The sequence below is a fragment of the Asparagus officinalis genome, chromosome 6 (assembly GCF_001876935.1).
Source record: "Asparagus officinalis chromosome 6, Aspof.V1, whole genome shotgun sequence".
In the NCBI taxonomy this organism is placed as follows: Eukaryota; Viridiplantae; Streptophyta; class Magnoliopsida; order Asparagales; family Asparagaceae; genus Asparagus; species Asparagus officinalis.
In genome coordinates this window covers 28464070-28488685 of record NC_033799.1, presented here as the reverse complement: position 1 = coordinate 28488685, position 24616 = coordinate 28464070, and the positions used below count along the sequence as shown (strand labels likewise).

Genomic DNA, 24616 nt, shown 5'->3' with positions numbered 1-24616 from the left:
CGAATAACCCCTTCGCCTCCTAACCCTCCTCTTCCTCCGCTCCCTAAAACCCTAGCCACCGCACCCTGAAACCCTAGCCGTCACAGGCATCAGCCACGCCTCCGAGCAATCCGCCGCCATCCTCAGTCACACCGCCGATCATCTCCCTCAGTCACACCGCTGAACAGCTTTGCATGCATCATCTCGTCGCTCGACGCTCCATCGCCACGGTGACGCCATCGCCTTCTCTTCCCCTAGGTTCGAAGAGAACGCAGAAGAGATCAATCGGTTCTGATTTCTTTTGATCAGATCCGACCCGATTTAGTTGGGTCTGATTGCGAGTTCAGATCCAACCCGCATTAGCAACAAACCCGTTAAAGTCTCATACTTGATTCAAAGGCGATTCAGATCCGTTTGGAGTCCAACTCGAGTTCGATTCGAGTCCTATTTACGCGGTCCATTGGTGTATGACCGATCTTACAGCCGAAGACGTCCAGTTCGTGTACGATCCCGAGACCGGCGTGATCGATTTTTAGTTTTCTCAGTTGTTCGATTATCAGCCCTTCGACACTCCCGCTGATTACATTGATCGTGTGATTCCTCAAATTGCTAATAGCATGGAGAACCGTTTGGGTATTAGTTCGTGGCACAGACGCTTCCATCCGGACACGCCGCTTCACCCTAGTTACGTAGCTCTCGGAGAACTCCCTACCCTCATATTCGACGTCGTTGCATCACCTCCAGAGATCCCTCACTTCGAACCAGTTCAGATCAACAAAGGTTTTGTTTTCTTTCGACCCAGTATTTTAGGAACTGCTTTCGCGTGCATGTTGTTATCAATTTTAATATCAATTACGATTGTGCTGTATTCTGCTTGATTAGTAAGCGAGTGATTCTGTTATTGCGTATATTTGTTGATCTAAATATTACAAGTCGAACTTTTATTACGAGAACGAATCATTATCTTTATTTTTCTGAATAATTTACAAAGCCGTAAACTTAGTACATTGCAATTTCATTTAAAACCATCTAGAGCTTCACTTTCTTCTCGAGTGTCCTGCCTAGATCGATCGTTGATTTAGTGAAACATTGTTATCGCTGATCTTCATACCCGCATCACATTGTTTCACATAAGAAAGAGGACAGGATACATTGGTTCCCAGTCATATGATATGTGGCACATGTATCTATAATCCAAGTATGATACGAAGACAATGTAAGTAAAGATAAAGGGACACCTGCCCTTTTGAGAGTAGCGGATAAAGAGATAGACGATGTTTGTGAACTTTGGCACTACTGAAATAATTAAAATTACTGAAATTGACGCTGCAACTCCGCATCATGGAAGAGTGACTGTGGTTGAATTTGACTATCTGATGAAGTGAGATTGTCCTCAGCAGTCATATAAGCACCATTGGCCTTCTTCTTTTCTAATTCAGGATAATTATATTTGAGATGTCCAGGCTGGTGGCAGTAGTTACAAGTCTTCACTGAGTCATCGCCATGAGCATGTCTGCCTTGAGATGAACCTCCACGAGGACCTCGTTGATCACCTCGGCCTCCAGAACGACCAGTGTGGTAACCTCCTCCCCCTTCAAAATTTCCTTTACCCCTTTCAGGACCACCAGTATGACTTTCTCGTCCATAAGACTACCAACTCTGAGTGGCAAGCGCAGAGCGATCCGCGGTGGATGTGAGTGGCTGTGTAGGGACAACGTTCTTCGGAAAATGATAAGTCTCAGTCAGAATACTAATGGCGAAGCTCCCCATGATTTGTGGTCGAGCAGAGGAGTAAATGGAATCTAGAATGCCTAAGTAGGTGAGTATCATAAGCTTGTTCTATTGGTTCTGTATTTGTTTTAAATCCCCAGTAATAGGAAATTTTTGACAAAGTTCCTCAGCCGGACGATTGAACTCACCATAATGATCATCCATAGGTTTACCATCCTGTTTCTTATGAAATAGCTCTTGAATTACTTCATATACCCGATTAATATTACTACTACCCCATAGAGATCTTACAAAAAATACCAAAGTTCCTTCACTATCATACAATGAAGAACTAAATCCTGAATTTTAAGCTTCATAGTATCGTAGATTTCAATAACACGCTTCCACTGAAAATAGTTAATTTCATCTAGTTTTCGGTCAGTGATTCTACTAGAAAATATCTCCGAAACTTTCGTCTGAACCGTTAACTTAGAATTCTTGAGTTCCTCAGATCCGGCCATCATGAAACAGACGACTAGAGTTTAAGACAATACTCTCCACAAGTTGTACAACAAAATAAAAACAATCAAAATATGTCCAAGTTCAAGAAAATAAGTTTTGAATTAGCCAGTAGGCTGAACAAGTCCAAGAACACGAAGGTTTAAGTTTAAACCCGAAGATTAAAGTGCAAGAACCCGAATGTTAAAGATCAAGAACCCGAAGGTTAAGATGGAACCCGAATGTTTTTTTTACAGGACAACTCGCAGATCTGATTTAGATCCGAAAACAAAAAGAGAGCGGCGAGCGGCGGGCATGGCGGTGGCATGCGAAGGCCTCATGGTGGCGGCGGTCATCAACGACGAGCGACGTCGGGTGGGAGTTGTCGTGTCGGGTAAGAGAAGCTCGAGGATGAGGATGTGGATCGGATGGACGAGAACGAGGAGTTTTCGAGGAAGATGAGGGTGATGACGATGGCGAGGACGAGAAAGATGAGGACGATAAGGCGGTTGCAGGGTTTTGACGGCTAGGGTTTTGGAGAGAGGCGGCTAGGGTTTTGGAGAAAGCGGCTAGGGTTTTGGCGGCTAGAGTTTTGGAGAGAGGCGGCATGACCAGTTTTGCCTCGGCCTGTCACGTAGATTTCAATAACACGCTTCCACTGGAAATAGTTAATTCCATCAAGATTTTCGGTTAGTGATTCTACTAGAAAATATCTCCGAAACTTTCATTTGGATTGTTAACTCAGAATTCTTGAGTTCCTTAGATCCGTCCATCATGAAACATACGAGTAGAGTTCAAGACAATACCCTCCACAAGTTGTACTCCAAAATGGAACAATCAAAGTATGTCCAAGTTCAAAAAAATAAGTCTTGAATTATCTAGTAGGCTGAACAAGTCCAAGAACCCAAATGTTTAATTTTGAACCCGAAGGTTAAAGTGCAAGAAAATGTTAACATGAAACGCGAATGTTAAAGATCAATAACCCGAAGGTTAAGATGGAACTCGAAAGTATTTTTTTTACAGGACAACTCGCAGATCCGATTCAGATCCAAAAACAAAAAGAGAGCGGCGCGCGGCGAGCATGGTGGCGGAGAGTGAAGGCCTCATGGTGGCGGCGGTCATCAACGGCGAGCGGCGTCGGTTGGGAGTTGTCGCATCAGGTGAGAGAAGCTAGAGGATGAGGACGTGGATCTGATGGACGAGGACAAGGAGGAAGATGAGGGCGATGACGATGGTGAGGACAAGAAAGATGAGGATGATAAGGCGGCTGTAGGGTTTTGGCGGCTAGGGTTTTGGAGAGATGCGGCTAGGGTTTTGGAGAAAGCGGCTAGGGTTTTGACGGCTAGAGTTTTGGAGAGAGGCGGCTGCCTAGGGTTAGGGTTAGGCTTAGGAATTTGAATTAGTATTAGGGTTAGGGTTAGGGATAGGCTCTGATACCATGTTAAAATTTGGAGAGAAAAGAGTTTCTTGGGAGAGTTTTCTCTCACTCTATACTTTATTATTTATAGAGATGGATTAGTTACAAATTAGTCTCACATACAATGTGGGACTAAACTAATGCTAAACTAATACTCATACTCTCTTCTAACAATCCCTTAGACATGTAATGAAGGAATTAAATATACACTACAATATTGTCTGATTATCTAACAAATCAATCTATATCACCTACCAGTAAGTAATGACTAAAGACTATAGTTAAGACAATATTACCATTAAAATGTGTAAATCTGTTCTCAGATTGAAATTATTCAAGCTTTCATGTACTAGGAAGTTAAGAGGATAGAGCTTTTTCTCAAAGTAATCTAGATCACCATATTGTATACTATTTAGTTTTATTTACAGACAGCCTAAACCACAGAATTTTCAAGATAGGAAAGTTCAGGGAACTAATGATACATACTTGCTTAAAAGCTAGTTGAGGACTGCCAGAAGCCCGTTAGAGACAGAGGCCTTCAAAGTAGGGGATACAGGAGATTCTCCAAAGAAAGCATCAAAGAGGGATGAAGTCACATTTACTGACTCGATTTCAGCATCTATATTGCTAGGAAATCCATCAGATGAGATGGAAACCTGTAAATACCAGAAAGTTCAACAAAAACTCATGTTACACGTTTTCAAGTAACCAATTCTTCAAATATCATGGAAATACAGCTCAGCCAATATAATATTCTGAGTAATTACCAGCATCTTGGATGGCTCTATCCAGGTTAGAAGTATGAGGGTTCCTTTATTAAGATCACGGCCCTGAAAGGTATTGCGGAAATTTGACAGTGCAGATTCATCCACAGCTGTGGGTTCCTTGATCCTCGGAGAAATGACATCATTTAAGGCATTCCAAAAGGTCTTACCATCAACATCTCTTACTAACATTATTTTTAATGATTTTGCAAAGGGTGCTGCAGGATAAACGAATAAATCGGTTTGAATTGAATTTTTTTTCCATGAAAAAGAAAAAGTAAAACGTCAACTGGTGCTACCATGGAAAATGGAGATGAAAACTGAGGAATCCTTCAAAACATCGTCAGCTGACTTCCCTTTCCAGGACTCTGACAATTCTCTGATAGAATAATTGGCATAGAATCCTGAAGCATAGACTTTCACACCAATAATTGCAAAAACCTTTTCTCTATAACCTGCACTTGCAAAAACTCAGTGAGATTATTAATATTCAACAATCTAATTGATTTATTTTGGAAAATGCTAGGATTTCTCATTTTCCTCAATATGTGGATTTTCATCTTTGGGAATTGATTGATACCTCTAACCTAGAAATAGAAAGGGTGAGGAGTACCATACTCAGACGCAATTAATTTAGCACATTGCATAAGAACCAGAATGGGAATGTGCATACTTCCGATTAAGCAGAATATTGCAAGTGAATCTACCCTCATGAATGTACTTAATAAAGATAGTTTTCCTTTGATGCGCCCATATGGTAAGGCACAAAAGAAATTACAACAATCTCCTAAAGTGAAGCAAACATGATAGCATTCACAGGTGACAGCTTGCTTTAACGCCCTCTCAAAATCTGAAATCTAGTTTACATGCAAAACAAGTTGAAATAAGAAACAAAACGAAAGAAATATCTACTAGAATAATCCAAACTCTTTGGGGGTTTCGCTTGCAATTGAATTGCCTTGCTTTCATATCACTGGCTCACATCTTAAAAATAAAATAAAAAAATATTGAGCGTTCTATCAATTGTTTAGATGTGCTGCTTAGAAGAGTGCTTAGCCACGTAAACGTGATTGGACTGCTTCACATTTGTAACTTATAGATAAAGAATATTTCTTTCTTATAGGTTTTCTTTAAGTTTTTCTTTCGTAGAACTTTCCACGGATAACCTACAAGTCTACAACATGCACACATGTGCAAAGGGAGGGAGGGGATTCTTAACATGGTACAAAAACAAGGTTACTAATTCTACTGTAAAAACACCCCTGCAATACCTCAGGACCGTTGACAGGTCAACTACCACAAGTGTCATCTTTGTGCTCACCCCTGCCTTCCCAAATAAGAACCCTCATCTCTTGGCACCACAAGTTGTTTAGCAATCAAATATAAGAAAAAGGCCCCTCCTCTTTTCTCTTTCCAAGTAAGCTGCTCTTGTGGATAAGATCTTCTCATAAAACTCTGATTCGCATATTATCAATGGGAATCTACCAGTCAATCACCTCGATGTATGGACATGGCCACCATGAGTCTACTGCATTCTGATGCAGTCACCAATATGCAGTCGCCAGCCCACCATTCAAACATTGAGTGAGCACGAATAAATCACCGGCCCACCAAACCCAACTCACCAATCATTGACCCTGCATTGCGATTCCAAATTTATTTAGAAAGAAAGCATTCTTCTATCTCTTCATCCCATCCAATCAGAAGAAATTTGGGCATCCAGCAAGTATTTTCTTGGTTTCACACCATTCTAGCTATCACGATTCAAAATGGTAAAAATGTTTGATTTAGACTTCAGACAAATACAGCAAGCTATGGTCTAACAAGCAAAGTTTTAAGCTAATTGTTTATAAATTTTGCAACAAGCTATGCCATGTTGCATTTTTCAGTGTTTCTAATATTCCTTATTGTCATAGCAACAATTTATCTCCTCCCTATGCGATGATCCTGCACGGATTGCATCCATATTTCACTACTCTAATAATATACTGCATATTTCACTATTCTAATAATCTACAGCATCCTATGCTTCAATTTGTCACCCTATCCGGTTATGCCATATGCCATAACCTCAGGCAAATTTTAATAAGCTCTCACATAACGCTCTGCCTTGGTTTCTTCTGATACCTGTAGAAGAATAGCTTATCCTCTGTTAAAAAGACTTAACTTTTCATCAATCATACTACTAAATCAATTAGCTCGTTGTACCCATTCAAATGATGTGACCAAATGAAACATTGTTCTCTGAATAATTATATATCTATAAACAAGACAAAAGTTTCTTTTACAATTTTAAGTCCCAATTAATGTTGTCTGATAAAAACAAGACAAAAGTTGAGGGACGGTGAGAGGGTCCCAGATGTATTGGCAAAATATCATCTGAGTCTTTAATGTTTGGTAAGTCTTTAGCGGGATCCCTAACATTGCTTTCGTCATCAACTTAGGTCTTTTTTACACACTTCCATTAAATCTTGCTAACATGGCAGCGGTGTGTAGGATCTGCTCTAATACACACTAAAACACTAGAGGGGGTGAATAGTATTCTTTTAAAATTTATGTAAAGTAGATTATAAATTGCAAGAAAGATAGCAACAATCACAGAAATTTGCAATCACGAACACAAGCTTTTATACTGATTCCACCTCCTCGATGTACATCCAGTCCCCAAGCAAATCCCGCTTGAGAGTTCCACTATGATTTTAAAAACTATTACAAAATCAAAAAAGTAAACCTGACCAATTTGCAAGACCATGCAAATTACACACAATCTCTTCACCAAGAGATCACAACTCTCACCGAGAGAACATTTTTTGAATCAACAACACAATTCCTATAAGCCTTGAATATGTAGTGATGTGTACCAGTGGCTTTAGGAACTTTTTAACCTCTGAAAAATGCCTTAATACTTTGTATAAATACTTTGTATATGGGATGAAGATCAAAGGCTATTTCAGAATTCACTTTTCTCAACACTTAGGCAAAAATCTGAATTTTAGAACTCTTGAGAATGCATAAATGTTAAAGCTTATGGATAAGAATGAATGGTGTAAATTTCTGAACTTATAACCTATTTATAGCCCTTGAAAAGACAAGTTTTTAAAGCCAATTAACGGATCAAAAACGGCTATAAACAGTCACAAATTCAAGAAATGTCAGAAGAACTGTCTCTGTAGTCAACTATAACTCCTAGTAGTCGACTATACTGAGTTCAAACAGACTCTATGAAGTCAGGATTTTTCTTAGTAGTCGACTACTCTGGTTATTGGTCGACTACACTGTAATAACAGAAAGTCTGGAATTCAGATTCAAAGTTTAGTAGTCGACTATACTGCCTCAGATTCAAAGTTTAGTAGTCGACTATACTGCCTAGTAGTCGACTACACTGTAATTTGACAGAAACTTAAAAATTAAATTTAATCTTAGTAGTCAACTATATATAGTCATTAGTCGACTACGATGTATTTTTACAGAAACTTGAAAATATGTCTAAGTCATGAGTAGTCGACTACAATTGTCAATAGTCAACTACAGTGTCAAATGACAGAAACTTGATATTTTGATCAGTGTGTATGTAGTCGACTATAAATCTTATTGGTCGACTACTAAGGGGTAAAAATGATATGAATGAAGTATTTTAAGACTCATTCTTTAACTATAAACTATAATGGTTAACATAGAGGATTTCTATTGTTAACCAACACTAAGCATGTGTTAGTGTGTCTAAACACTATGTGTGTGTATGTGTTGTGAGTGATCAAGGCTTGTATAATAATTCTAAGTAAAGAAAATGTAAAATTTACATTATATATGTTTAAGCACTTCATTTCTTCACTTCATATTACCTTGAGCTCATCTTGCACTTTTGTTCACATATCTTGAGCTTATTTGAAGTTGATATTTACATTGATATATTAGTGCACAATAATACACATAGTGAATAAATTGTTATCATCAAAACTATATCTTGGGGACATGATATCCAACACGATGAACTGGCTCTGCCATGTGACTGCCACATCAGCAAAAAAATTTAGTGAAAGTCCAAATTTGTACTGCCACATTAGTAAAAAAACGGAAATACAAGTTTGTCCTGCCGTGTCACACCCTCGTGAGCAAAATTCTACGGAAGTTTGTAAAAAGACAGAGATGACGTTAGGGACCCTACCGATCACTTCCAAACATTAAGTACCCATCTAATATTTTACCAATACTTTAGGCACATCCGTTTAAGGTTTGCATAAAAAATACAAAAGTTGAGCATCCTCATCATCAGAAGCAACAGACCTGTGCCAAGCAATATTAAGGAATCTAAGCAGCCCGGAACAGTCAGCTCCTTGGGAAACTTCACATCGGTCGCAGGCTCAATAACGTACTCTGTACTCCCAACTGCAAAACATTGGGACCCAAAAAAAACCCATTTAGCTTCTAACACGAATTTCATCAAACAGCTTGTGCTCAAAGTTGATGTTAAGCAAAATGTCAACAACTCTAGGGGAAAAAAACTACAAAACCCAAGTGGGTTTCTAATCTAAGTAGAGGTCTGAGAGCAATTCCTGAAGCTCTTGGGGAGAGAGAAGAGAAGGGTCTCTTTAAGGGGAAGGTTGAGTGAAGGAACTTAGGTGGTAATTTGGGAAGAGAATGAGACAAATTTGAACAGTTTGGGAACTGAGAGAATGGGGGAGGTATGAACGAGAACACAGCGGACATTTTTTTTGTTTCGGAGAAGAGAATGATGGTGGCTCCAAACCTGCAATGAGAATGCGAAGGGGGATGAGTGATAGGGAAATCCAAAGAAGGCTGAGGTGTCAATTTTTTAGCAACCAAAGAAGGCTGGGTGCCAAATGGCATTTTACTTTTTCAACCTTGCTATTTGGCACCAAAGGTAGGCGCAACTCATCCCGCATGCCATAAATAGGGGGGTTGTGGGTCCTACCACTCTGTTGTGGCATACGAGATGGGCTGGGGGCCCATCATCCGTACCAAGTAGCATTTTCTTTTTTTTAGCCTTATCTTTCATTTCCTTCCCTTTTCTTTTCTTTTCCTTTCCTAATTAGCATTTAAATACCTTGTTGTTTCCCCTAGTTTACACTTTTATATATCTTCACTTATTTTGGGCAGCATCCATATATAAACATTGCAGTTTACTACCTTAAGTTATGTGAATGTAAAAAAAATTCCCTGAAAATACTGTGTGACACTTACATGCTAATTTTAGAAGTATTTAATCTTCAATGTTTGTTAAATTTATTGTTAAACCTATACAAATTCTATTTTAAAATAGAATTGGAGTAGATTTCAAATAGAATCGAGGTAGGTTTAATAGTAAATTTGATAAAAGTTGAGGGCTAAATAGATCTAAAATTAGCATATGAGTGGGACTTTTTGGTGGGGAACGGGGTGGGGGGTTTGGTTGGTGGGGGTTATGAATTCTCATATTTGCATAATTGAAGGTATTAATACAAAATTTGAAAAACCCCTGGGCATCAAAGTGATGCCAAACACAAGTATATAAGTGCAAACTAGAGGAAAGAATAATGTGTTTTATATTTAAGCGCTAATTGGGTTTTTTCACATTTCTCATTTCTCCTTTTTATTTTTGGTTAAATAAAAAAGAAATTATTTTTTATCAAAACTATAGGAGTACCTTCAGAATTTTAATTTTATGATGGAATCTAGAAAAAGGTAAATCAACACTGTTATGGTGTTTTCAGACGCCAAAGTAGGACACTTTACTAGCAACGGACAGGTGTCCCACTACATGCACCGCTCAAATAGAATTGGCAGTCAGGACCACCAAGAATCCCAACTTAGCAAACTCGCTGAGTCGACATCTCCTTAGGTTGACTCGAATGGCGGTACTTGTCAATCCTCTTGTCGAAGATAACTCGCTACGAGCCCACTCGACCAGTTATTCGACACCTCGTGGGGTCGACTCGAATGGCGTTACTTCTCAACACTCATCGCTACAAGCCAAAAAATAACTTCAATCTCAAACCTCCCCGCTGACAGCTCGTCTACTTCACATTAAATGCTTGACAAATGCCAAATTTCTTCATCCTTGACACAATTTATGACACATCGGACCACGCTGGCTTCTTGCGCCCCCCATTGCATCTCATTAATGATGAAATGACAGCGCCCATCCCGTAGTAGATCCATGATCGACACCTGTAAAGTAGATGTTGACTCAGCCGCTAGCTTAGGCTCGGCCAAAAAGACTAGACTACCCCTCTTACTTGGCTATAAAAAGGAAAACTATTCCAAATACAAGGGTAAGCAATTTCTCAGTATTTTTCTCTATTTCGCTGCATTTTTTTATATTCTCACTCAAGCACCTAGCTGACTTGATCGCCGGAGGAACAATGGGGGAAGCAGTCCCCGTCCTCTTACGAGTTGTTACGGAGCGGCCCCCATATCAACCTAGTCACTATTACCTTCTAACTGTGTGATTTAAACCATCAACAGTTTGGCACACACCGTGGGGCATCTTTCTTTTTTGAGCAAGTACGTCTCGCTCTGAGTATAAGGCTAATCAGTCTAACCCTAGAGGACCACACCAGAGCTACGTTACTCAAGCTCAACTTGAAGAAACAGCTCAGAAGATCTCTCAATCCCTCCAACAGCAACTCACTACCTTCACTAGCGAGCTCCTCAACCGGTTTCCATAGCCGCAGCAATCTACTTCTGTCATCTCTCCGCCTTATGAAGACCAGCGATCGGGGACTCACCCCCCTTCTGGAGCCTGTGAATGGTTCTGTCTCGGACTCCTCATGCTGCTGCCAAGCAGCAGAGGGATTACGTCGATGCCAAATTAAAACTTATAATGCAATATCCTAGCAATATGATATATAATAAGATATTGTAGACGTCAAAAATTACCTATGGGTTCACGTACGCAGCTTGAGACGGAAAAAAGACGATGAATAACATTATCCGAGTCAAAGCAAATTCTTTGATGCCGACAAACGCATGAGACGAATCGACAAAGCGTACGAGTGGAGGGAACGATAAAATACGTAAAACAGCAGAGCAAGACAAGTCCGGAGAAGTCGGAATGTGCAAAACGCCTTGGAATGACTCGCATGTGCGGATCACCCCCAACGTGACCCGTGCCCGAGCGGGTCACCCCAAGGTGACCCGCGCACGATGACCCGCACATGGTCGCGTCATCTTAAGGTGATGCGCAATTCAGCGTGTCACCTTAAGGTAACCCACACAGGGCCGCGTCACCTTAAGGTGACGTGCAAGTTAGCGGGTCACGTTGACGTGACTCGCACCTCGGTACCCAAAACGTGTATTTTGATGATTTTATCGGGATTTCTTCATACCAGAGCATCCTAACTGACTTGATATCATCCTCATACGTGGTTAGGCCATTGTTAACTGAAGATAAGGCCAAATCCCTTATTCTTATCCAAATACAGGGTATCTGAAGCCCTATAAATACAAACTTTGAGGCTCATTTCTTAAGATCTATAATTTTTATCAAGAAGGTGAGGTGATGCTAGTTTTATGAGTGCATTCCATGAAATTTCAGAGAGGGCTAACAGAACTTGGCGAATCCCGACATAAAGGAGTAATTTGAAGGATCTGAAACTCTATCCCCTCATTCCTTGAGAGCAGGCTTGGACTTGATCTCGAGAAGAGTCATAATCTCGCTTGGTCAAGATTATCACTCATGTTCTTATTTCCTTGGTGAAGCAACGAACTTCTAGCACCCTGATCAACCGGATCTGATCTGCGGTTGTCCACGGATAAACCCCGACACAGGCAAAGATCTCACACAAACAAAGACTAATAAATAGGATCTGTGTATTGTTTGAAAGAAGTTGTAATCTTTATTTTTCATTATGTAAAGAGATCTTATAAAAAGATTAACTTTTACTTTTTTGAACTTATTGTAACGAAAGAAGTTGTAATGAGTTCAACAATGAAAAAATCAACTTTTGCACCAAACACGCCTGCGACCACAGTGGGAGCCAGCAGCCTCTCTACCGAGGCTGTAGTGACGTAACCAAGGATCCTGATCCCAGTTGATATAGAGGTCGAAGACGAGTTTGACCAGCAAAAGTACGAGGAATACATGTCTTCCTCCTCCAGATCCTCCTCCCCTCACAAGCGCAAGAGGATCTCCTTCTTAAGGAAGGTTCACTGGTCTTCAAATCTGAAGACCCAAGATAATGATCTCTGCCTCATTGCTATTGCAGTTGTATCTCACAACGCTCCTCTGGTGTCCGAGGCAGTTGGATATTCAAATCCGAGCCCCTCCTTGATCAAGGAGTTTATTGTTGAAGGCGCACCAACTCTATCAAAGAGAGCACGTCAAAGGCAACGTCAGCGCCTCACGTGCCAACTCGCCAAGGCTTTGGAGCCAGTTAACGGGATCCACTATGAGACGGATCTAAAGTTTAGGAATCACCAAGCACCATAACAGCGTGGCAATTGTTCCTCCTCCAAACCAGTGACAAATGAATGTGTCCGTGTCAAAAGGACTCGTTCGACCCTTGAGGAGCGTATTCAGAAGCGCCGCGTATTGCTTGCGCACATAAGAATCCTTATGCAGGAAGACAAGAAATTGCAAAAGGAAGGGGTGACTAAAAAACCACCAAAACTACGTAAAGTATGGAGGCCAAATGCTAAAACTACGGCTGAAAAGACAGAAGCGCCAACTTTTTATTTATGACCTAAGGTGACCCACGCCAAGGCCGAGACAGAAGGTGTTCTGCGCCTATTTATCTGATCACATCGAGTTCTACTCCTACTCCAATTGATCCCGCACCTTCGGTGGAGCCCCGCGACAGCATGAACTTGTCCCGATTCAAGATGAAGATCATAGATCGCCTCGATCCTTTACACGAGGGTCGAGGCAAAGCCCCGATTAAAGAGCGTTTGGGTCCGGTGAATAAACCCTATGCGATTCGTCAGACTGGGGGTCGTGCGCGCCCTCCTAATAGGTCAAGGACCTCTCATGTTGAGAAAGTACCTGTAACCACTTGCCTCAAATTGTGAGTTGAAGTCCAAGAGCCTGTTGGGGCCCCATGCTCACGAAGTGTGGTTCCAAACGAGTGACTCTTGAGAATGCTAATGAGGCGTTATATCACCAGAAGGAAACATATTCGTCGGACGCTGACGTTAGACCTGGGGAATCATGCTAGCACACAATAGGTTACTCCAGTAATCATGCCAATGAGTTATACTATCGGGCTAGGGGAACGAACAAATCTTAAAAAAGAAGTACCCGAAAAACGGATTCTCACTGTCTGTGTACCAAGCTTATCAGGGCAGTATTATCAGAGTGTAGTTACCCTAAGATCGCTCCACGGAGGGTCTCCGTATTTGAAAGACATTCTGGCAAAACATCGAAGCCTAAGCCGAGGCGCTTCCACAAGAGAAGACCGGCCATTCAAGATAATGAACTCCCAGAAGTCACCATCAACGTGACTGATAAAGGGAAATCAACACGGCATTTCAGTCTCAAACCTTTTCCAGAAATATCCTAGCGTTTAACTCGGTTGTGATCCGGAGCTATCAGACCAAGGGATTATCAACGAATGAGCAGAGGGTTATCCTCAGATGACGAATCGTCAGACGCTTGCTCTGCAATTGCTTCGGATACTACTGTGTCCAGCACAGGATGAGTCCGAGAGGTGTTTACCATCACTCCAGACCAGTTAGCTCAAATGCTAGAAAACGCTCTAGCTAAGCAGAAAGAGGAACTCAGAGCTGAGATGAAGATGGAAATGGAGTTGAACATGCAACGCATAAGGGAGTTACATGCCCAACAGCTTCAATCCTTGTCAAATCAGCAGGTTGAATCCACTCATCACAACAATGCTAATGAAGTAGACAACGACTCGAAGGTGGATAAAAATATCAATGATGATACTCCTCCCAACGACAATAACCCTGGGGATGGTTCAGTGGAACCTCCTCAACCTTCTCAGAAACCCCCAAAGAAAAATGCGGGTGAAGACAAGAAGATGAAGGACCTCAAGAGAAAAGTCAACACTTTGATGTCTGCTCAAGAGGTGAAGAAGACCGGCATCCCGTGTCCATATCCTAGAGAGTGGGAATCGATTCTGTATCCGGCAAAGTTCAACTTAATAAACTTCACACCATTTGACGGGAGAGGATCGTCCACTCAACATCTAATTTATTTTAAATCACACCTCGGCGTAATCTCCGACAACGAATCTCTGATGGTCCGGTCATTTGTCGGTACCCTTCGTGGAGCCGCCTTCGAATGGTACAACCGTCTCAAGCCGGGGAGCATTAATGGCTGGGATGATATAGAGAGCATATTCCTTACAAACTTCTTCGATGATGATATTAAAGTGTCAATCGGGTCTCTGTTCAATGAAAAGCAAAAAGATGAAGAGTCGGTTGATGTATTCGTCAAGCGCTTCCGGAATAAGGTAATGAATTACCGAGATCTGGTCACGGAGGAATTTATTCTCTAGACATGTCACAATAACCTTTCTTTGGATGTGCTGGAAGCCATGGGTGTGGCATCATCCAAAACTTGGAAATAATTAAAGGTACATGGAGAGAAAGCCGAACACTTCCTTAAGCGGAAGAAGGCTGAAAGAGGTCAACCGGTGGCTAATGCTCCAAAGCAAAACTTTATCTCTCCTGGTAAAGTGAAGATGCTGACAAATACAGTTAATGCGAATCAGACATTCCAACTACAACCATAACAACAAGTATAACAGAAGTTGCCCTCCCAATGGCAACAACGATCTCAAAGACAATAGATGACTTCTAAACCAAAATTCTTGAAGGAATACTCTTTTAAGGAAGATGAAGTTCCTGCTATCTTCAAATACCTCTTGGATAACAACAAAATCAAATTACCTCCGATTACTGACGAGGAGGAAGCCAAGAGGATAATGGATCCAAAATATTGTGCATTTCACAAACGGGTCCATCATCCCACTAAGATGTGCTACACCCTTAAGGACAAAATCCAAGCTTTGATCGACATTGGTATCATAACCGCAAAGCAGCCCAAGGAAAAGAAGGTAGGCACAAATACCGTTTCTATCAGCTTTGGCTCTGCCCCTCTGTCATGGTTTCAGCCAAAACTCGTATCAAAGGTGGTAGTGAAGACTGTTAATGATGATCCCCATGGACAACGACAGAAGGGACTTTTGCAGCACACAACCCTTAACGGTGAAATTCTTTGGGTCCATCAAGATTTGTTCGAAGATGAACAATGGGTGAGGTCCTCGTCCAAGAAGAAGGCCACGAGTAAGGGCAAATCCTGCTGTCCTGCCACGGCAATCCCTGAGAAAGATGATGAAGGTATCCCTATTTTATCACTTTCTGAAAACGAACATGAAGCCTTTGCTACCAGGGGCAGGAACGAATACTACTACAAATATCCCGAAGCCTCTAATCCAAATGATAAAACATTGGTTGAGCTGGGGGTGGTTACAACTTCCCCTGCACCTGTAGGAAAACCCCAACAACAACCAACTAACAAGCAAAAGGAGAAAGAACCCTAACGCCAAGAAGTTCAGAACCCGAAGCAGTCTCGATTCAATCATCCGATTGGAAGAGATTAACCGGAAAGTATAAGCACACCATACCACTTTAATGTTATGACTCGGCTAGCTAACATCCCATCGAGGATAATTCTATACGAGTTATTGTGTCTTTCTAAAGACACTAGAGAAACCCTGCAAGAAGCTTTGGCTGATTCTGACGTTTTCCTCACTCAAATCAAGCCAATCCCCGAAGATCCAGAGCCACCAGTTCAACATTATAATTTGGCGACCAAACAGTTCCCTTGTATCATATTCACCAAGGATGACATGCAAGTGTGAAATTCAAAGCATGATAGGCATCTGTACTTTACCGAATACATAGGCTCCAGCGTTGTCAACCGGATCCAAGTCGATCTAGGTTCCGCTGTTAGTATCATGCTACTCCGACTGATGTATAGTCTCATAATCCCTGCTAACAAGTTGTCTTCAACAACCACCTAATACCAGTGGGTCCAGACCGAGTCTAGGTATTCAGAATCGTAGCAATAAAAATCCATACCTTTTATACATGGGGAATTTTATCCCGAATCCTGAGCAGGGATAAGTAAATGCCTAACACGCGTTGTCGGTTAGTTCTTAACCGTAAAAAGAATAAAAGCCCACATATTCAACATTATGGCAGGTTGTTATTTATAACACCAAAATCCATGCTTCACACGCATGGGGAATTTTATCCCGAATCCTAAGCAGGGATAAGTCAATGCCTAACACGCGTTGCCGGTTAGTTCTTAACCGTAAAAAAAACAAAAGCCCACATATTCGACATTGTGGCAGGTTGTTATTCATAATGCCAAATTCCGTGCTTCACACGTACGGGGACTTTTATCCCGAATCCTAAGAAGGGATAAGTCAATGTCTAACACGCATTGCTGGTTTAGTATTCCACCGATTGAAGAAGATACAAGAATCCGAGTCTGGGGACTTTTATCCCGAAGCATAAGTAGGGATAAGTCAGAGCCTAACACGCGTTGCCGGGTAGTCTATTCCCGTGAGAAAGACGAAGTCTACGTATTCAATATCGTAGCACTAAAAGAGTTAACTCTTTTAGCATAACGTTACATATGGAACGGACTTAAACAATCCGCATGCAAGCCCGATTCAAACGGTAATCGGTAAAGACACGTCAAATCCGTTGAAGGCTGAGGATTTGCCAAAAATCCTAAGTCAGCGTCTAACACGCGTTACCGGGTAGTCTATTCTCGTGAGAAAGATGAAGTCTATGTATTCAATATCGTAGCACTAAAAGAGTTAACTCTTTTAGCACAACGTTACGTGCAGAACGAGTCTAAACAATCTGCATGTTAGCCCGACTCAAACGGTAGTCAGTAAAGGCTAATCAAACCCGTTGATGGCTGAAAATTTGCCAAAAATTCTATAAATATGAGTCATTGACGCATCAGCTTCATTAGTTGGTCTCGTGACTTGAGCATCCAACGACTTCAGGATAAGATCCATATTTGCAGAGTAAACAACTTTAATAGTTGGTCCTACAGCCTAAAATTTGGGATCACCACGCTCCAATGCCTTAAGAGCTTAAAATGTGTAGACTCCAGCAAACGTACGAGTATAAACTGTGTTAATGCTGGTCAATGCATTACAGAAAAGATCGATGCCGGTCAACGCATCAGCAATCTCGCCAAAATAAAGCAAAGAATGATTTTAGGGAGTTCAATCGCATTCAGATATGAATTTCTGACGAAGATGATCAGTTCAAAGTCGACTCAATGACATGAGCTAAATTTAGACATTCAGATATGAATTTCTGACGAAGATGATCAGTTCAAAGTCGACTCAATGACATGAGCTAAATTTAGAAACTTACGCATCAACTTCAATTCCAGTTCAAAGTCGACTCAATGACATGAGCTAAATTTAGAAACTTACGCATCAACTTCAATTCAAGATTTTGACAACGGTCAGACGATAAACGCAGCGCCGAAAGAACTTCGTCTATTCGACAAAACACTGAATAGACTGAAGGTTGAAGAAGTCAAGAATTAAAGTAGTTCACAGGTCCCACTACGAAATTGAGGAGATGGCTTATCTTATCCAAAGCATTCCAAACTCCTCTATAAAAGAATGAGTCTGAAATACTTTGGAGGGGGTATCTGTAGGTGTCTAAAAATGCTTATGGGTGTCCGTACACAGCTCAAGATGAAGAGAAGACGATGAATGTCGTTATCCGAGTCTAAGAGGATTATTTAACGCCGACAAGTGCCTGAAGCAAAACGGCGAACCGAGTGGCATGCGCGCTTAACAATCAGCTCGCACGCGTCGGTCAACTCGCGCAGAGCGTACAAGTAAACAAGACAATCAAATACGTAAAATGATGGAAAGTACAAGTCCCGGAAGAACCGAAAAACACAAAAAATCAGCGAAGCTAAACTCCCAGCGCGTCGCGCAGGACGGACCAAACCGTCATTCCGACCCGCGCCGGCGCGGGTCGGACTCAACCAACCCTCGCGCCCGTATGGGTCGGACACAACCGACCCGCGCCCGTGCGGGTCGGATCCGTCCGATTCGTGCCAGCGCGGGTCGGATCAGTCCGACACGCGCAAGCACGGGTCGGATCCGTCCGACCCGCGCAAGCGCGGGTCAGATTCGCCCCTCGCGCGCTGTTTTAACTCCTGTTCGGTTTTTTGATGGTTTTTCTCAGGATTTGTTCGTTCCTGAGTATCCAAACTAATCTGATATCATCCCCAAACATTGTTAATCAATTATTAATTGAAGATAAGGAGGAATCATTCATTCTTATCCAAAAGCCCCCCAATCGAAGCCTATAAATACAAGCCTAGGGGCTCATTTCACAGGGGTGATTTATTATCAAGACGAGGAGGTGCTGTCAAATTCCAGAACCAAGAGTCACGAATTTTAGCGAGGGTTAGCGAGATCCCGACGAACTCCAGCATAAAGAAGGAGCTATTCGAAGAATCTGAAGCCCATACATCCGTTCCTTGAGATTAGGCTTTGTCTTAATCTCGAGAAGATTTACTGATTTCACTTGGTCGATTTCAGCGCTTCAATCAAATACTCCCTCAGTGAAGGCGAAGCTCTGCCCAATTTTCCATCAACCGGATCTAGGTCTAAGGCGGTCCACGGATATCAAAATCCCCGGTACAGGCAAAGATCCTGCAAAAGCAGAAGACCGATAAATGATCTCCCTGCGTTTTTTTAACGAGAGTTATAATTTTTTATTGCGTAAGAGTCTTATAAAAAGACTATCTTTTTTTATTTTCATTGTAACGACTGAACTTGTAATGAATACCACAATGAATACATCAGCTTTCGACGCAAACAGACCTCTTCTTCAAGTAATAAAACTCTACTGTCTTCTTGTTGTGGGAGTCCTTTCTATTTTTAGAGGGACATTTTTTTCTTGGGAAAATTGTGTCAAGGCCTCAAATTCTAACTTTTAATGTGTCTCAACCCCTCATATTGTTATTAATGTACTGCAACCCTTTTTTAAAAAAAAATATGTCCAGACCCCTCCATCATGATTCCAGCTCATTCCAGCGGATGATTAGACATGCCAGCTCATGATTAGACATGCCAGGTAGCTTAAATCCCAAATTTACCCTCCTCTTTCTCATGCCAGTGGATGTTAACTATTATAGTTAACATGTTAACTATTAATAGTTAACATGTTATCTGTAAAAGTTAACATGTTAAATGTAAGAGTTAACATGTTAACATGATAACCATGACAGTTGCCGCCCATGCGAAGTTCCTCAGGACGACGCCGACGTCGGAGCAGGGGAGGGAGGTGGGGAGGGGGCAGAGGGGGGTCGGACGAGGAGGAGGGAGGTGTAAGGGGAGGTGCAGCAGGGGAGGGAGGCAGCCGGGACGGCCGAGCGGCATGCAAGGCGGGGGAGGCGTGAGACGCGCGAGCCGGGGGAGGAACGTTGGGGAGGGAGGGAAGTAGGCGTATGGGCGCATGCCTTGGGAAGGCTCTGGCCGGCCGGAGCGCAGCGGCAGCGGAGCGGAGCTGCGCGGAGCGGAGTAGGAGCGATCAGCAGGAGGACATGAAGGAGCGAGAGAGGAGTGGCTAACGGTAAAAATCGAGATTTTGGATGGAATTTGTGTATTGGAATGGGAAGAGGGGCCTGTGCACCAATTTTTTTAAAAAATGAGGTTGCAGCACATTGTTGAAAGTTAGGAGGGATGGGTGTAGACGGTAAAAAAATACCTCTATGGGTCTACAGGAAATTTGCCTACGAGAAGAGTTCGCACGCCCAGTTCTCTGGCACGGACCTAAACCGCGTAGACGTCGACTGTACTCAAGTCCAGGTTCGCCTAACGGTCGACTCGCCAGCATGAGTCAGGGTCGATCAGGATGGCGGAAATTCGCTCTTCGCTCAACTCGCCTGCCCGAGTTCGGAGTCGAATCCGCCAGCAAGCCCCAAAACCGTCAGTACAGCTGGGTATCCACTACCCCACGTGCTGAGATGGACCTTCCCATCTCTCTCGACCCGAAGGGAGAGAGAGCACAGTACCCCAGGACCGTCAAACGGCCGCTCGCAGTGCGCACAGCGCGAAGGGACTGGACAGGTGTCGAGTCAACCTGAGCATTCATAAATGCGACTCACCTCGGATGTCTGAGCCAAGAGCTGGATCCGCCGGCACTCGGCAAGCTGGCTAGACCCACTCGAGTACTGTACACCTACTTCACCGCCTCTCCTGACCGGAAAGGAGAAAGCGTCGTGCTCAAAGCACGCCGGGCGGTCACGCACAGTACAAGTGATCGGACAGACACTTCATCGATCTGCGAACTCATAAATGCGGTTCATTAATGCTGGTCAAATCCACTCGGATAGCAGTCGTTTGTTGCCTCACATACAAGAATGGGCCTTCCCATCGTAGGTGACAGGACATAGAGCACAATCCCTGGAATGACCGTTCATGGTATCGAGGAACGGCGAGACGTCTCTGAAGAGGATGTGGTCACATCCCACAATTCAAGGAGAAGTCAAGCTGTCCTTCTTTCATTTAAAAAACCCCTTCCAGCACGATGGAAGAGAGGTCGCAAAACTTGGAGAAAAAAGAGTTGAGACCAAGCTGTTAGCAAATCCTTGCATTACAGCACCTCTGCCTAGTTCTGGGCTCCGATCGCCGACGAACCAAGCAGACCCGAACTCCATTGCCCCGAGCTTCTACTGCGAACTGAAGCTCTCCAGCAACCTCATTCAAACGGTCCAAGGGAAGCAGACTCGACCCGAGCATCGAGCGAAGCGTCCTATAGCCACCTAAAGTCCCCACACAAAAACAAAGAGGGCCTTCCCTCTGCTTCTGTTGTAAACATTTGATTTGTTAGTTTGTAATAAGCTTTCTTATAAATACAAACGAAACTCCTTTCTTCGGAAGAATCAAATTTTCACCCTACAGAAGATGGCGACCACAGTGGGAGCAGCTGTTTCATCGAGTGAAATGGTGGTGGCTCAATTTGATGAGGTTACTATCGGGACGACAGTAGAGTCCCTCGAAATCGAGTTCGACCAGGCCAAGTACGAAGAATACTTGTCCTCCTCCTCCTCGGGTGGCAATGCGTCCCGCAAACGCCACAGAGCTGTGCGCCGAGGCCGACCTCAGACGGTCAAAGCCTCCGCACCCGAGGGTTCCAACCGAGTCTCATCGGAGGAGCCCACTCCCTCGCGATCGATCAAGGCCAAGCCAGAGATCGAGCGCAAGAGGCAAGGGTCTGCCAGATGGATCGCCAAGCGGTCCACACAGACACCTACCTCGGAGGAAGCGCCGGTTCACTCCGGCACAAACCGCAATGCCACAACCCACGGTGACGTTCTCCCCGCTGGGAGAACTAACCAACAGCGACGGCAAACACCCGTCAGACAGGGGGTCCAAACCTCCATTTCTCATAATGGCCTGAACCATCACACAGGCCCGAGAAACACTAGACAGGAAGGCAAGCTGCCCGACCTCGGAAGGCCCTCCAAATCAGGAGCGTCAACCGAGGACAGCAGAGCCATCCGCTCAGGAGGACTTCGCTTCTCAGGTCATATCCCTGATGCGAACAAACCACACCGAGCATACGAGCTTACCCAAGTAGGCGAATCCTCGAAGGCTGGCGAGCCTCGCCATAATCATTTGGCGGATAAACGTAAAGGAAAGGAAATAGGCGGTTCCTCCCGAACCCGCTCTTCTAAACACGGGGTCGAAACTCGCCCACATACTGGAATTCGCTCAAACGCGAAGACTCGCCAGTCAAGGCGAGATCGCCTGACTCCAACACCAAGGCGTTCCACCCAACACGCGCCAGAGAGAGCGCCCAAAAATCTCTCGTCAGCTCACCAGAGCGACTCTTCTGAGGCCCGGGGTTGTCACCAACCACCCGTAGAAGACCTCAGAGAATTCTTGACTCGCAAACGCACTATTCACGAGGCGAATCCTCAGTGTCATTGCGAGAGACTCATCCACACGGTCCTCGCCGACTGCCAATGCGTTGGAACGACGAAACCTTCGGTATTTGAGAGGCTTTCTCAACAGGCCTCTCGACCGAGGCCCTCCCGTCGAAGGCGCCGTCACCAGAAAAGACGCGCTGCTGACGACCTGGAACTCTCATCCGCCACAGTCAACATGACGGATAAAGGGAAGGCGGTACTCTCCGACTCGCCAGACTCGGACTCCGTCTTAAGACCTAACACCCGGTTCGCTCGACGCCGGTAGGAAGGCATATTCCAGCGAACCCGTAGTCGCAGGGGAGTAAGTATCGGGTTTGACTATTCCACCCTGGTACCTCCCCCTGCGGCGAAGACAAAGGTCATTCGGCAGCGGCCACATCTCAAACCTCGCGCTCAAGTCAAGACGCGCAGGCGAGAGTGCACATGACCGGACTCGACACCGAGCAGACAATGGCTCAAAAGCTGGAAGAACAGCAGGAAACTATCGACTCTCTAAGAGAAATGATGGAGAAACTGCTGAACAAGAAGAAGAAGAGGACCCAACATCCTTGCCCCGGCAAACTAGGGATAAGGAATGGGTACCACCTCACCGTCCAGCGGCTGAGACGGAGGGTGATCGACAGTCCGATTACTCCTCCAAACCATCGATAGGAACGTCGCACACCGCGGATAGCACCCGTGACAAAAGATTCGACGAGTTCCAGGACCAACTGAACGCGCTGAAGCTTCAGCAAAACATGAACAAGCTGGGGTTGATACGTCCCTACCCTATCGAATGGGACACGGTCCCATACCCAGCGAAGCTCAAACCAATCAGTTTGGTGCAGTTCGATGGCAAGGGGTCACCCTCGCAACACATCTATTACTTCATGGCGCAGACCGGATTCCTCACCGGGAACGACGCCATTCTCACCCGACTATTCATAGGTACCCTCAAGGGGGTGGCCTTTGAGTGGTTCCGCAAACTGGAGCCTGGCTCCATCAAGGCATGGGCCGACGTCGAAAAGCTCTTCCTCGCCCGCTTCTTCGACGACGACACGGAAGTGTCAATGGCCACTCTCCTCGCTGAGAAGCAGCGTAAGTCGGAGTCAGTTAACGACTTCGTAAAGAGATTTCGAAATCGATCAGTCCACTGTCGGGACCAAGTTTCCGAGGCGACACTGATTGAGATGTGCCGCAACAATCTGTCAATCCACATCCTGTCCAAAATAGGGGCAGTTGAAACCCGGAAGAGCTTGTTCGCCAAGGCGAGCAAGTCGAAAACATGATCAAGAGGCTGGAGGCAGAGGAGCCGCAGTCCAAAAAGGGAACTACGGAACCAGCTGCACCAAAGAATCCTCCTCGGTCGAAAGGAAAAGAGGCTATGGCCGTTGACCCCCGGCGCCAAAGTTCGTTCAAAAGCCGAAACCCAGGCAATTTGAATCACGCCCTCAGCGGCAATATGATTTCAAAGAAGACCAGGTGGTAGCTACTCTCGACACTCTACTCAAGAGTGGGCGAATTAAGTTGCCAGAAGCCGTCAAGCCTGAAGAGGCAGACAAAACCGGTGACCCAAGTTACTGTGCATATCATAGGTTCCTTGGGCATCACACAACCAAGTGCTACGTCCTCAAGGACAAACTCCAGGCCCTCTACGACGCGGGGGTCTTGAAGAAAGAAAAGGTCCAAAAGCAGGTGACGGCGAACATGGTCACTTTGAGCTTTGGGACGGGTCTCCCGGAGGTTCAAGCTCCGGCGGGGATAATTCCTATCCCCAAGGCGGTTTTGAAGATCACTAACGACGATCCTCACAACCAGCGGGAGAAGGGTTTGGTTCCACAAACTCTGCCATCAGGGCAAGTGATGTGGGTCCATCCGGACCTCCTCGACGACGAGCAATGGACCGCACAGCCTTCCAAGGAGGCTAAGAGGAAATATTGCAACGTTGTCACCGCCATCCTGGATACAGACGACGCGGCGATGACTGCCTTTCCCTCCCAATCCAGATGGACCAAGTTCAAGCCGCCAGCCTTACCGGTTCAACGTGCTCGCGCAGTTGAAAAGCATACCCGCGCGAATCACCATGTACGACCTCCTCCGGTTATCTGGGCCTACCCGGGAAGCCCTACAAGAGGCATTGGCTGACGCAGAGGCGTTCTCGACCCATTTCTCAAAAGAAACGGAGATCGAATAGGGCTGTACAACTCGCTGCCAAGTTTCAGAGAGACAGATCCCCTGCACTTTCACCCCCGAGGACATGCTCATCAAGAACACGTCCCATGACCGGCCGCTGTACTTCACAGGATA

The 24616-nt window shown here is 44.2% G+C and overlaps 1 protein-coding gene across 3 annotated transcripts in view; it reads right to left on the bottom strand.

Moving 5' to 3' along the window:
• The window catches only part of LOC109844424 (fatty-acid-binding protein 3, chloroplastic), a 30030-nt gene extending 20921 nt beyond the window's left edge, over positions 1-9109 (bottom strand). For all 3 annotated transcript variants that reach the window (XR_002248030.1, XM_020413443.1, XM_020413444.1), the window contains exons 1-5: positions 8922-9109; positions 8653-8754; positions 4668-4823; positions 4372-4586; positions 4091-4260 (exon numbers count right to left, since the gene is read on the bottom strand). Coding sequence is in view for 2 of the 3 variants with exons in the window: in XM_020413443.1 (XP_020269032.1) it covers positions 4102-4260; positions 4372-4586; positions 4668-4823; positions 8653-8754; positions 8922-9075 (786 nt within the window). In the remaining variant the exon portion in view is untranslated. The remainder of the gene's footprint in view (positions 1-4090; positions 4261-4371; positions 4587-4667; positions 4824-8652; positions 8755-8921) is intronic.